The sequence below is a fragment of the Phaethon lepturus genome, unplaced genomic scaffold (assembly GCF_000687285.1).
Source record: "Phaethon lepturus isolate BGI_N335 unplaced genomic scaffold, ASM68728v1 scaffold20131, whole genome shotgun sequence".
Taxonomy (NCBI): domain Eukaryota; kingdom Metazoa; phylum Chordata; class Aves; order Phaethontiformes; family Phaethontidae; genus Phaethon; species Phaethon lepturus.
In genome coordinates, this window is record NW_010520074.1 from 35,482 (window position 1) to 48,201 (window position 12,720).

Sequence of the window (12,720 nt, forward strand, 5' to 3'; positions counted from 1 at the left end):
TATATGCACTGTCAGTCTCTGGGGTTGCCCTGGCATTGGGGTGTTTTTTGCTCCTCTGTGTAGGAACAGGTGGGAGAAGCAGGGTATTATGATGCCCTCTGAGAAGATCTACTGCTAGTTACCTGGTTAATGGGTTTGTTGACAAAAGCTCCCACCTTCCGTATAAAGATGGTCTCCAAAAGGTCATGTGGGGAGCCAGACTTCCCTTCGCTGCTGTTTGATACTGTTTCTGTGTCCTCACTGGGGGAGGAAAATAGACTAATTAGTGACTCATGGCACAAACAATATAGACAAATCACATACTTTACAAGACTCCTTCATTCTTCTGGGTTTACTCCTATAGTATTGGAAGAAGGACAACAAATCTCTCCTTGTACCATACCCTCCTCCTCAGTCATGAGCGCAAAAGGGGAGTGGGTCACTTGTGGAATCAGTTTTTTGTTTGAAGCTGTGTGAAAACTATTTAGTTGAACGAAAAGTTGCTGCCAACTGAAACAGGCTTTTCTATTTGGAGATGGACTTTTAACTTCAGAATGTGCACATTCACAGCAATTCCTGTTCATCACTATATTATTTTTTCAGTAATACAGTAGTCACAGATCTGTCAGGAGGTGAGGGCAAGAACCAGAATTGTATCTGTCACTCAGGTTACAAAGACAGCAGTCTAATACAACAGCTGCTGCCAGTATGATTAATTCACTGCATGGCTATTAGTTATTTCTATGACTTTTTTTTTCCCTACCACAGGTATTCAGAACTTTAAAACAAAAGGTTGAGTCTTCTGGCAAGAGGACTACTTAGATAGCATACCCAGGAAAGTGTAACTGTGATTTTTGGTTTCCTCATAGCAAAATATCTGCTTAAGATATTTGACTGAGAACTATGTGACCCCAAGAGAAACTTCACAAGAAACGAATATGGGAACAAAAAAGAAGGCTTTAATTAGCTGAGAGGGACATGATTTAGGACAGTTTGAGGTTGCATTGTTTCCTTTTAAGTAACTTTGTGTCTAAAGTTTATTAATACAGTAGTGAACAGATTTGTGGTAACTACAACTGTTTTTGGTAACAATTCACATTATGTCTCTGGAGAATATAAGACTCACTTGTGAACTTCATCTTGTTGTTTTACAATCAGCAAAAAACAGATTAAAAATAGATAAAATTGATAAAGTTAAAGGTGACATAACAGAAGTTGCAAGGATGTTACAGTGACTAGTAGGTGTCAGTAGATGGGTGAGATCATTGTTTGGAGAGAGAAAGGCTGAAAAAAAAAATCGGAGAAAGCTGCTAGTTGGTTTTGGGGGTGGAAAGACAGTAGTTATGCTACAAACAATACATAAAATGGGGAAAACAAGAAGCTTTATCCTAACAAGATTATAAATGGGCTAGTGTAAATGGTGGATCATCTAAAACCAACCTACCTACTAGAAGGAGTAGCTGCTGAGTAGTGGACTCCATCCAGTGGGGTGCACATCCTCTCTTGGTCAGCTTGAGTGCCATGTGCTGGCTGGCTAGGAACTGGGGGAACTCCCCCCTCTTTGCCTGGACCAATCAACTGAGATGGAGAGGAGCGGTCAAGTTAGAGATCTCAAAATCACACCAACACCACAGTGCAATACAGAGCAGATTCTGTCACATTGGGACTAAGTTGTGGGGTCTTTGGCATATGGCTGGGCTCTAGCCCCCATAAGGCTGAGAGGTGTCAAGTAGAAGGTGATCCCCACAATACAAACTCTTTTTATGCCCTTCCTATTCCACTCCAGGCCTGTCTTACACTGCAGAGCTTTCTGGCCATAGGTCCTCTGCTTCAAGGAGGCAGGAGCCAGGGACAGAATTATATCCTCTTGCTATGACCTCACTGCGCTCTACAGCTTCCCAAGGAGGGGAAGCAGAGAGGGAGGTGCTGGTCTCTTCTCCCTGGAATCCAGTGGTAGGACATGTGGGAATGGTTCAAAGCTGTACCAAGGGAGGTTTAGACTGGACATTAGGAAGCATTTCTTTACCAAGAGGGTGGTCAAATGCTGGAGCAGGCTTCCTGGAAAGGTGGTCAGTGCCCCAAGCCTGTCAATGTTTAAGAGGCATTTAGATAATGCCCTTAACATGCTTTAACTTTTGGTCAGCCCTGAATTGGTCAGGCAGATGGTCCCTTCCAACTGAAATAGTCTAGTCTATTATCACTGTGTCAGGAAAACTCCAGTGTAGCAGGCAGAAAAAGACTTCTGTCAACTTTGCTTATTTGTCTGACAAACGAATGCAAATATGCCAATTTGAACTGTCAGTGTATCCTGTGTCTAGGCTACAGTGCTGTGCTTGGACAGCTACAGAGGCAGCAGCTCTGCAGGACAGCCAAAGTCTGGAATTGGTGACAGGCAAACAGGTCTGGTGCCTACTCTCTTGGCATAGTGTTTTCCATATGACCCCCGCTCCAGTAAAGTCAGGGATGCTGATGAGCCAATTCCCACCTCCTGTACAAGTTGTGCTTTCTCTATATTTACCCTACATTCTTTTCATTCCTGATGGACAGGATACCAATGCATGCACTAGTTTCAAGGCCTCTCTCAGATGTACAAGTGACCCAAATGGTTGCAATACCAGCCATGCTTGTTCTACCCTCTACAAGTACCTGGTGAGGGTGTGCAGCATTCAAGCCACCAGCAAAGAGTACAGGATACCCCATGTCAGCTGATCCAACTCCCAGGGCAGCGGGCTGATAGGAAAGACGAGAGCTGGAAAGCTAAGAAAGAAGAGAAAAAACAAGAAGGGCAAAGGGAGAGGAGAGAGGAAGGGGAATGCTCCACAGTCTAAATACTCATCACTCACTGAAGAAGGAACAGGAAGAGTCAGAGGCACAGCATTTCAGGCCGACAGAAGCATGCTAGATTTTCATTGGAATCAATGAAGGCTATTACGCTAAAAAGTTCTTATTGCAGGGGACTAAGTCTGGGCCTTGACAAGAAAACAAGACTGGTTTCCTACAGACATAGGAGGAGGCTGTGCAAGGTATGACTGACATCCAGTCACAGGGAACAGGGAAGCTCTGCTCCACAGGCCTGTTTTGCATATTGGAAAAAACACGAGTGCCATCATCAACTTGCTAAAGAGCTAATATTGAACATTTTTTCCGCCAAAGCAACTGCATTATCAACTGTTTGAACCCATTCCCATTGCAAATCAAAATCACTGATCTTCAAGGCCTGTTCAAATGGCTTCAGCCAAAGAATAGAGTCCCTTAAATGTGTTAGGCAAAGAGAATTGGGAAGCTAACCCTTGTGAGATTGCTCTAAGAATGAAGTGCTGGAAGCAATGAAACTCATTTCTTACACACCCCAGGTAGAAATTTAGCAGGTCAGATTAAATAAAACTTTCCTGGTTTAGCTTGCTTGACCTCAAGAGAAATATTTCTTTCAGAGCTCTGTGTGTGATACTTTAGCAGTGCCAATGCTGACATCCTTTACAAGGGCCTGAATGGTGAACAGCACTTTTATTCACATGAAGCTAGCTAAGCCTAATGGAGCACTAATGACTGTGCAGGTTCTAGGGACACTGGCTATTAAGAGAAAACACTTAGCACTGTGCCTTACTACTTGTGTCTTTTGCTAACAATCCTTGCAACAGCTGTTTGTTTACTTAGGGGTGCTTGCCCTGTCTTTGGGAGACTTCATCTGCAAAGGCATTTAAGCAGCCAGTCTCCATAATGTGCCTGGCCCGTTTTGGGTTCACCAGCCTTTCCCATGCATAACAAACGTTCCACATTGCCGAATTTGTACTTTCCTGTATTTGTCCTGTCATACCAAAACTGTATCTGGCCATGTATAACATATTCTATTGACAACTCACTTGATGTGAAAAGGCCAGTCCCATCACTGGGACCTTCAAGGTGTCCGTCACCACAGGAGGAGGGGTCGGAAAATGTGCCTTTGTGACAGTAAAAACACACTGTACACAGACACACAGAAGAAACAAGGAAAAGAGAGTGAGAAAGAGGGAGAGAGAGAAAGAGAGAGAGGACTTCAGAGAAGAACTATAAAGAGTTGGATGAACTGAATGCTAGTGAAGAGGTTTTTGGCTGCAGCAGCCACACCTACACGTAGAGCAGAAGTCTCAGTATTGCCAGAAGCACATTCATTTTGCAAAGAATTGACTGTTTTCCAGTCTCTGTGAACCATTCAACACAGCTAATAGTTTGGAATTCAGTGAACACTGACAGAAAGTAACTGCCAGAGACTCTGTTCCACAGCTAATTAGAATTGGTACCAGCCAATTAGCAAGGAGAAGGCTGAACAGATGCCAGAAAAGGCTAAGAGTATTTTTTTTTGGCATGTACAAATTACATGTATTTTGATACCCTCCATCCACACATACCCCTAATCTTCCAGCATTCTGAGGGATTGTATCTTGGCAGGTCTGTGCTGCACCCTTAGAATAAAGGGGACCCAGACTAAGGTGCAATTCAAAAACATTGATATGATGAGAGAACTCCGTCAACAGGCGTGATGTTCCATATATGAACCCTGTCTCACAGAAGGTACTAATGCAAAAAGGGCAATCCAAACCTGGTTCAGTCCCATGCCTTCTCCCAGTCATTCTCCTACCAAGAGTTTTCAGTTTTAGGAAAGCTTCATTTCTGGGTGTTACCCATGGTCAAACTTTCTCCTGAATTTTGGGCTACTCCACAACACAGAGAGACAGGCTATGCAAGCTCACAGGGAGAGGGCAACACCTCTTCCCTTGTATCATGCAGGTTAGGCCTCATTTCTAGTGGGAAGGCAGGCAGAGATTTGGACAATTTTCCTACAGAACCACACAGTTCCCAGTATTTTCCTACACATTAAGTTGTATATAGAAAGCTGGAGAAAGAAATTAACTTCTTTTTTCCCTTCTAGTTTATTTTAGAGACCACTCTGCCAAGGCAGCCCTACAATTCTAACTGTGGTAACAAAGACTGGCAGTTGCTTTGTAAAGAAGTGCACAGCATATGGTAACTATGAGCCACAGGAAAAGCAAGAATGTAGGCTCATACTTAATGTGAATCCTCAAGGTTCATCTGGTTTCATAAAGCTTTTCCCCTCAGTGACAGCAAAGCTTCATGTCCCCTCGGGAAATGTCAACTTTAATGTATTTACATACACTGTTACTGATAAGTAACACTGGCATGAGCAAGCCAGTGGAAATTTCCTTATGAAACCTTTTGCATTTAACCCATTTTGTGAAAAGGCATTTCACAACTCGGCCACAAGCTCATCTCTTGAGCTGTGTATCGCAGAATAAGAAAAGCTTTACTCTATCAGACTTACCGTGAGCATCGGCTGATTAGTTCAACGTTGCCTGATGCCCTGTCACCCAAAATCCACTTGGCGCAAAAATGCTTCCTAAGAAAAGCTCATTTCTAGCTTGTTCATACAGTAGAATACATTCTGCTAAACCAGTGATACTAACTCTTCTGAAGCAGTGGAAGACCCACAGCAAATTCTTTCAGTTTGGAACAGCATTCCAATTATACTTCATTCTAAGTTTCACATAGACAGCAAAAGAGATCTAGAGTCTTTAGATTGTCTTTAAAGATCAGTAGAGCCATCTGCTTGGCTGGACAACAAGGCAGGACATTCCTGAATATTTAAAGCTATAGGACAACTGCAAATCTGGCCAAGTCTTCAAAATACAGAATTGTGGAGTCAGATATATAAGGACAGTAAAAGAAGGAGGAATTGGAGTTTCTGATTTTTGATATTCAGAAGGAATCCATTATCTAATTATTTTAAAATTGAAACTTAAGTGAAATTTGCATGGGTAGGTGGAATTCCAGAGTATTAAGTCCCTAGTTCAATACTGTGACCCAGTTTGTTTGCTGATACTTATTCCTGCTATGGTCCAACAAATACAGCTTTTGTCTTTTTCCTGTTTTTCCATTCTGCAATGCAGAAAATATGACTGTGCTGTAAGCATTTTCCTGATATTTCAGTGTTTCTTTTTTAATGTCAGTCTGTTACCTCTACTTACACTGCCTGGCATCAATCTCTTGAGTTCCTCTTCTTGCAGTATTGGTATGTGAATGTATATGTACACTGCTATCGTCTTCAAGCACATGTCAGCCCAGCTACAGGAGTAAGTTCTGTATTTCTCAGTAATTCAGTCCTCCTAGTTCCCTAGCATTTTGTTGAAATTAGTTTTTAAAAAAACCTACTAGGTTTTAGTCAGAGTGTAACAATATAAATAACCCACACATTAAATTTTAATTAGCAGCAGGAGGCTGCCTTAACAGTGATTTTTCTATCTAGGAGTAAAAAGAGCCTGGTTTCTCTTACCTGAGATGGAGGAGAGGTGGAAAAAGATGTGGTACACACTTCTTGGGAATCTTCTACTGAGGGGTATACTGCACCATTGTCCTCACCAGCTCTAAAGCAGCAAGAAAAGAAAAGCCTAACTGGAAATATTACTTAAAACAAACAAATAGTAAGACACATTGGGACAAACACTGCAGGAAGGTGAGATTGAGAGTATTTGGGTGGAGTTGAAAGGACAATTATGAAGAGGTCTCATCTACTTGGCAGAACTGAGGAAAACAAGGTATGAAAACTTTAATTTTCCCCAGGCACTCCTCTTCTACCCGCTTCCCTCTGCTTTTTTTTTTTAACTAAAAGCTTCGTTATACCAGCTAACGCTACTGGCTTTGGTGTGTACAGAACCATTGTCAAACAATACCTCTGGTCCCAACCTAGGTGCCCTCACGTGCATTTTAGAGAAGACAAACCTCTCATCTACAAAGACAAATTAAACACTGATCTTTCTCCAGTGGAAATATCTGGAGATGCATGCCTCTGGAAACATAGTTCTACAGCAGGATTAACTGTTATGCTTTCAACTTCTCAAAGGCAGCCAAGGTTAAACGTTCTTTGTGTCCAAGTGCTTCTGTAAGCAATTTGGCAAAATACTGGCACTTGCTGCACTCAAGTCTTCTAGATGCGAAAAGAAAAACATCACCCTTCCTCATATGCTCAACCATGTCAATACGATTGTTGCTAATCCTCCAGCCTCCCTTCCCATGCAGTCAGCAGAGTGGAAAAGGCTCTGTATTTGGGCATAATCGATGCCTTCACCATGGCCCATGACTTCAACTCATTATTTCCTCACCTGTAATTGCAGGGATGCATGGGCGAAGAGCTGGGATAGGGACGGTCCACAAAGTGATCAATGATAATCCCCATGATAGGAGGGGTCCTCTCAAACTGCCTGCAAGGCAACAAGCAATGGCATTATTGGCTTTTTCTCTCTACTCTTGTCCCAATTCACAGTGCCCTCACAGAAAACCCTTGTGTCTGTTAATGGGACCAGAGCATCTTCATAGTTCAGCCCTGCAACTCCAAGCACGCATCAACAATTTGGAATTCTAAAGTCTGGCTCAGGGCTACCCAAATACTCCCCTTGCTGCAAGACTTAAGCATGAGAGAGAGTATTCTCCATGAAGGAGGATCTCAGCAGGAAAGCATAAGCAGAAGGGAAAGATTTAGGGGCTCATAATACGAGTGATTTAGTCGTACATTATTGTAAACCACTTTCTGGCGTGATCACATTTTCTTACCTGGTTGACATGAAAGCAAGGTTGATTCTATAGGCACAAGACAAAGTAATGGTGCCCACTGGGGTACCCACTGTCCCAACACGGACTGTCTGGAAACCTGTAAGGTTAAGGAATGATAATCAGTTTCAGTGATAATTTGTTTTCCATACATTTCTGTTCTGAGGTTACAGGATCTTATTTCTATGGTGTTTCTGTTACCCCTTGCAATCTGAACTCCAAAGACACATATAGAACCCATAACAAAACAGCAGCACTAGGTTGCCTTACTGGTAGGCTTCATCTATGAGACTTCTGATATTGCTTCCTATCTTGGTCTAAAATATTGCTCTGAAGTGCTGCTTTTTCCTGAGAAGATCACGATCTCCTTTACCAGTCCTGCCTCATATCAACATACTTCCATGTTCTTATTTCAGTTCCAGATCACGACAGTCCAAATGGCAATCACCCTAGACTTTGTCAAAGTACCACTGTTATACCTGTCACCTTATGACAAGACCCTTCACTGGTAGATCCAGATAAAAAGCATGTGTAAAAAGCTCAGGCTTAGTTTTCCTTATAGAACTTAGGAATAGTAATAAATGGCTAGCCAGGATGGAAAACAGTTTTGCTCTCATTTGTGTTGCCTAATCGTACCTTCTCCCAAGCCACTCAGTTGCACTTCACCAAAATATATCCTGCAGGAAAAGGAAAAAGGTATTAGGTCCATTGGGGACATAATGCTATACATATCCTTATTCCTGATTTAATTTTATGAGTTGAAAGGCTGGAACTACTTTTCCTCTTTAGGAAAAAAAAAAAACCACAAAAGAAGTGGCTAGAATACCCATCTCAAAAAACCTTCCAGCTGCTTCAGAGGAAGACATGTCATGTAAAAAAAAAATGGAAAAGAAAATGGTAGTCTATTCAGAAATTTCTCTGTAAGGTTTTTAAGCCTCTGTAGCAAGTCTACAGTTCAGAGCAAAAATGTGAAGTGATATAATCATCACACAAAATAAAAGATTAACTGTGCTGTAAAGGGACCTGCTCTTAAGTAGAGGCCAAACCAGCAATGGAGGCAAAAATAAAAAGAAATCACAGCTATTTCTTCAAGTTCTCAGCTGTGCAAATGATAACAAGCCTGAGATTTAGAATCATCGAAAGTAGCTATGCAAACATGTCAAATACTTTCCTGAAAGCCAAAAACAAAGACTGGAAGGTAATAACCATGAACCACAAGCCAGTCTGTTCTCACAGGCTAAACAGAGTTGAATTCTGTATTTGGATGAATAAACTGCAAGAACTACAGAAAGTGGAGCTGAGGATGCGTCTTCAAAATGGAGTATCAGGAGAAGGTCTGAATCCATACTGCAAAAGTATGCATTGCAGTTACGTGCAACATAGACAGGCATTTATCAAATACAGGCCAAAAACTGAACAACTAAGCAATTTAACCAGTGCTTGCATGTAGAATTTTTGTTCTCTTCTCAATGTGGTAGGCAAACAATACTTCATAGTGCTTAGTTTTTCTTTCAGTGGCTCAGATGGAGGCTATAAGGTAATATATAGCCCAAAGTTCTCTTCTGTCACTGATTAGTAGTAGTTAAATCCAAATAATTTGACTTTATTATCACTCATCCCTTTTCACCATATTTGCATCTGTGCTGTGCAAATCAAGATTCTCTGCTGCTTGTATTTCAAATGGGGGATTTAATATTCTGCTTTACCTGTACAATATTACATATTCATGGCCTTGTTTCCTTGAGAGTCTGTAGGCTGGAGTTACCCTGGTTATAGCAAGCAAAGACTTCAGCAGTAGAGACAGCCTGTTGTAGACAGTGTATGAAACTTTGATTTCCTTGTCACACCTATAGAACACAAAGGAGAAAATTACTCTTTTGTTCCCAGGTAAGACGTTTGGTTGTTTGGGGTTTTTTTTAAATCTTTTAAAGTCAAAATGAGTCCGGGCCAATTGCTTAATGTCAGTTTTATTGCCAAAAATGATAAAATAAAGCCCCAATGTGGCCACCCGTTATTAGCCAACCAGCTAGGAAAAATCCTACTTCAATCTAGCCACCTGTTGTAGAAGTAATTGCTGAAAAACGCTGTGCAGCCTTCTACTAGACAGAAATATCTTTTCAGTATTAAAGACATTTGTCATTACTGAGTATATGAATTCTTGTACCTGAGGAAGCATAATAGTTGTAATGGAAGAATGAAGAAGGAATAAAATTACTAGTTTATTTTCTTGACACCAATATTAAACAGTTTACTGCACTAGACAAAGAGGGGACTGCCCTCTGAAGTGTCCCAGGCCACACAGCCAATATGTGCTCACTCATCACCATGGACTGAGCACGCTTCCCCATTTCATCAGCTAAAACAAACACACACACACAGTAAGTCTGAAGAATGCACTTACTTTTCATTCATTTCTAGACACCAAATTTCCAGCTCCATGGAGTCCCCCTGGATCAGAGAAAGGATGGCAAACAAAGGCTCATTTCAAAACACAAACCTTTTCACATCTCATGAATGATCACCAACAGCCATACCTCTCCATAAAAATGTTTCTCCTGGCTCCCACTTTCTTGTAAGGCCACCACAGAAAAAGGTACACTGGAAGTCTCACTGCACAATTAGATCACCTGAGGGAAAACCTTCCTCAGAATGGCTAAGCTCTTCACGGTCTAAGAACTAAATGTTGCTGCTGTATCATTTGTGTGTTTGGCCTCGGTTATTTGCAGTGAGTTCCTTCTGTTAAACAATACATTTCATTAGCATACTACCTAACTTTATAAATGAAGGTATTTTCACATCATCTTGGACTAAAGGGCAGGAGCTCTGGTAGATTCAAGTAAAAGAAATGGCATCTCTTTTGACTCAATTCTCACCTCTGAGGTTTTGAGAGAAATCTCCACGCACATAGACCGTCCAACGGCAGGGAGCTGTCCTGCCAGGGCTTTCTTTGCTTCATGAGTAACCTCTGGAATATCTTTGATTGCCAAATTGAACTGCAGAATGAAAGACATGATTCAATTATTTTACTACTTTGAAAAACTACCTAACGGTACACTGCAGACAGACTCATAGAGCCATATATAACATACTAGGTCAGTGTCCACTGAAATATTTATGAAACAGAAAATTCCCAGATGGGCACAGGCTTTTCATATTTGCCAACATTTCCTTCGCTGCCAATTCAAACATTTTTCTTCATCCTGCCATAAAAATCATGATCACTTTCCCTCACTTGAGTCCTACCCACAGAGTATCTTTAGTCTCTTAAATTTTAACAAAGTCCTGAACTGCAGAGTTGCAAACTTCTGACAGAAAAGAACTCATCACCCCACCGCCAGCAGATCTTGGAAATGCGCCTTAGCTGTCAGGAGTTGCTGAGAGGTATCATTTATCTCCCCTCTAATCAGCCCTTAAGAGCCCAGAGTGACATGCTGCAGGTGAACAAAAACAACAACAAAAAAACCCCCACACCACCAATGAACATAACTGAATATAGTAGTTATTCTATGAATAGTTACTACAGTCTGCACAAGACTATAACAACTACATTGTTTTCTCAAAAAATGCGCGTGTGCGTGCACACACACACAAAAAAACCCCAACAGTTATGGAGTTGCTTTAAAAAACATGACTTTACCCAGTCAGAGCCTGTTGGGGAGGATGATGATCGGGTACAGATCTTCTCTCCAAGTCTGGCCTGGACAATTACTTGTACCGTCTGGAATAGAAAGAAAAAGATACACACTCATGCTTTGAGCTCAGCAGAGCCCTCAGTTCAGAACCTGAGCTAGACAAATTACAAGTAAACAAAAAGAAAGGCCTGACCAGGATGTAGAGAAGTGGAGTTTGCTATGCTAATCTTCAGGTCTAATCAATTTAAATTATTACATGTAACAGGTACATGTATTTCAGACAGAGAATCATTTTAAGCTGACCTTTCTCTGTAATAACATGAAGTCAATTTTGGGCTCAGGAGTTGCACAGTTGTGAGTAATACTGAAACAAAATTTACAACTATATCCTGGAGCTGGACACATAAATGTAAGTCAAGTGAATCTGTACATTTATAAAATAGCCATTGTCAGAGTATCTACTTGCATCTACGTAGCAAGTGAGGCCAAATTTTATAATTACGTATCAACATAATTCAAAAGAATGTTCTGGTATTATTGATTTTGGATGCAATATAAAAATTTAGATAGGCTGAAAAGAAAGAGTGGAGTCCAACAGAAGATACCACCTAACAGCTGGATGGTTGGATGTGTTGATAGGAGCCCAAAGCTGGGAGAGGTGTGAAGTGCCTACAACTGATTCTACAGCAGGACACCTCTGGAGGAAGAAAGAGGATTTGAAAGTAGAAAAAACAGGAAAAGATGTTTTTCTAGTTATTCTCAGGAACCTCCTAAGGTTGACATCAACTTTTCTTGCTTTGGCCTTTAGCAAAAATAAACAAAAAAACCCAACCTTGTTACTCTAGCCACAGCAAGTACTGCTTTTCTTAAACAAGAAAGAAGAGGCACTTGCCCACAGGAGAAAAAGTTACCTTTAAAGCAAAAAATTTGATGAACTTGTCCAGGTCCTTCCTGTCCTGGGAACTGAGATCAGTGTCCATTGCATATGGCAATCTGAAATATAGCACAGGCATGGGAATGAAGTCTTCTTTCAGCTTTCTGTTTGGATTTCAAGATTTCAAAATATTTTGCCATTAAAGGCTACCTTAAAACAAATTATAAAGCATCAAAGGCCACTGCCTGTCAAAATTCTAACATGCTAAGAGCTTTGTGGGGCAGGTGTGAGGTATAAACGTGCATGAGTAAGTTTATCTGGTCAATGCAAAAGAAAAGAAACAACAAAGTGGGCTCACAATTAAAACTGGGTACAGGTTCTCCAATTTTGCTAGCTTAATGAAAAAAAAAAAATCACACACAAAAAAAAATCCCAAACAAAACAACCCAACACCACACTGACTGGATTCTATACCAAGCTAGCCATCAGACATGACAGTCTCTGCTTCAGAAATAATACATCTTCAGTTATCAGCACTGGTCAAAACCAAGCCAAACTGTTTTTTTGAGTCTGAAATTCTAAAAGCAGTATTCCAGCAGTATTTCAGCAGATACTGAAATCTATATAATAAACCATTGC

General features: G+C 41.0%; 1 protein-coding gene across 3 annotated transcripts in view; it reads right to left on the bottom strand.

Moving 5' to 3' along the window:
• ATG13 (autophagy related 13) overlaps positions 1 to 12,187 on the bottom strand; it is a 15,622-nt gene extending 3,435 nt beyond the window's left edge. The window contains exons 1-14 of one of the 3 annotated variants that reach the window (XM_010297279.1): positions 12,119 to 12,187; positions 11,213 to 11,293; positions 10,449 to 10,568; positions 9,977 to 10,023; positions 9,282 to 9,422; positions 8,212 to 8,252; positions 7,579 to 7,675; positions 7,131 to 7,229; positions 6,888 to 6,890; positions 6,305 to 6,395; positions 3,840 to 3,938; positions 2,626 to 2,736; positions 1,424 to 1,557; positions 123 to 240 (exon numbers count right to left, since the gene is read on the bottom strand). In XM_010297279.1, the coding sequence (XP_010295581.1) occupies positions 123 to 240; positions 1,424 to 1,557; positions 2,626 to 2,736; positions 3,840 to 3,938; positions 6,305 to 6,395; positions 6,888 to 6,890; positions 7,131 to 7,229; positions 7,579 to 7,675; positions 8,212 to 8,252; positions 9,282 to 9,422; positions 9,977 to 10,023; positions 10,449 to 10,568; positions 11,213 to 11,293; positions 12,119 to 12,187 (1,251 nt within the window). The remainder of the gene's footprint in view (positions 1 to 122; positions 241 to 1,423; positions 1,558 to 2,625; positions 2,737 to 3,839; positions 3,939 to 6,304; positions 6,396 to 6,887; positions 6,891 to 7,130; positions 7,230 to 7,578; positions 7,676 to 8,211; positions 8,253 to 9,281; positions 9,423 to 9,976; positions 10,024 to 10,448; positions 10,569 to 11,212; positions 11,294 to 12,118) is intronic. The other 2 variants (XM_010297280.1, XM_010297282.1) reach the window with 2 other exon arrangements.
• Between the last annotated feature and the right edge of the window lie 533 nt (positions 12,188 to 12,720).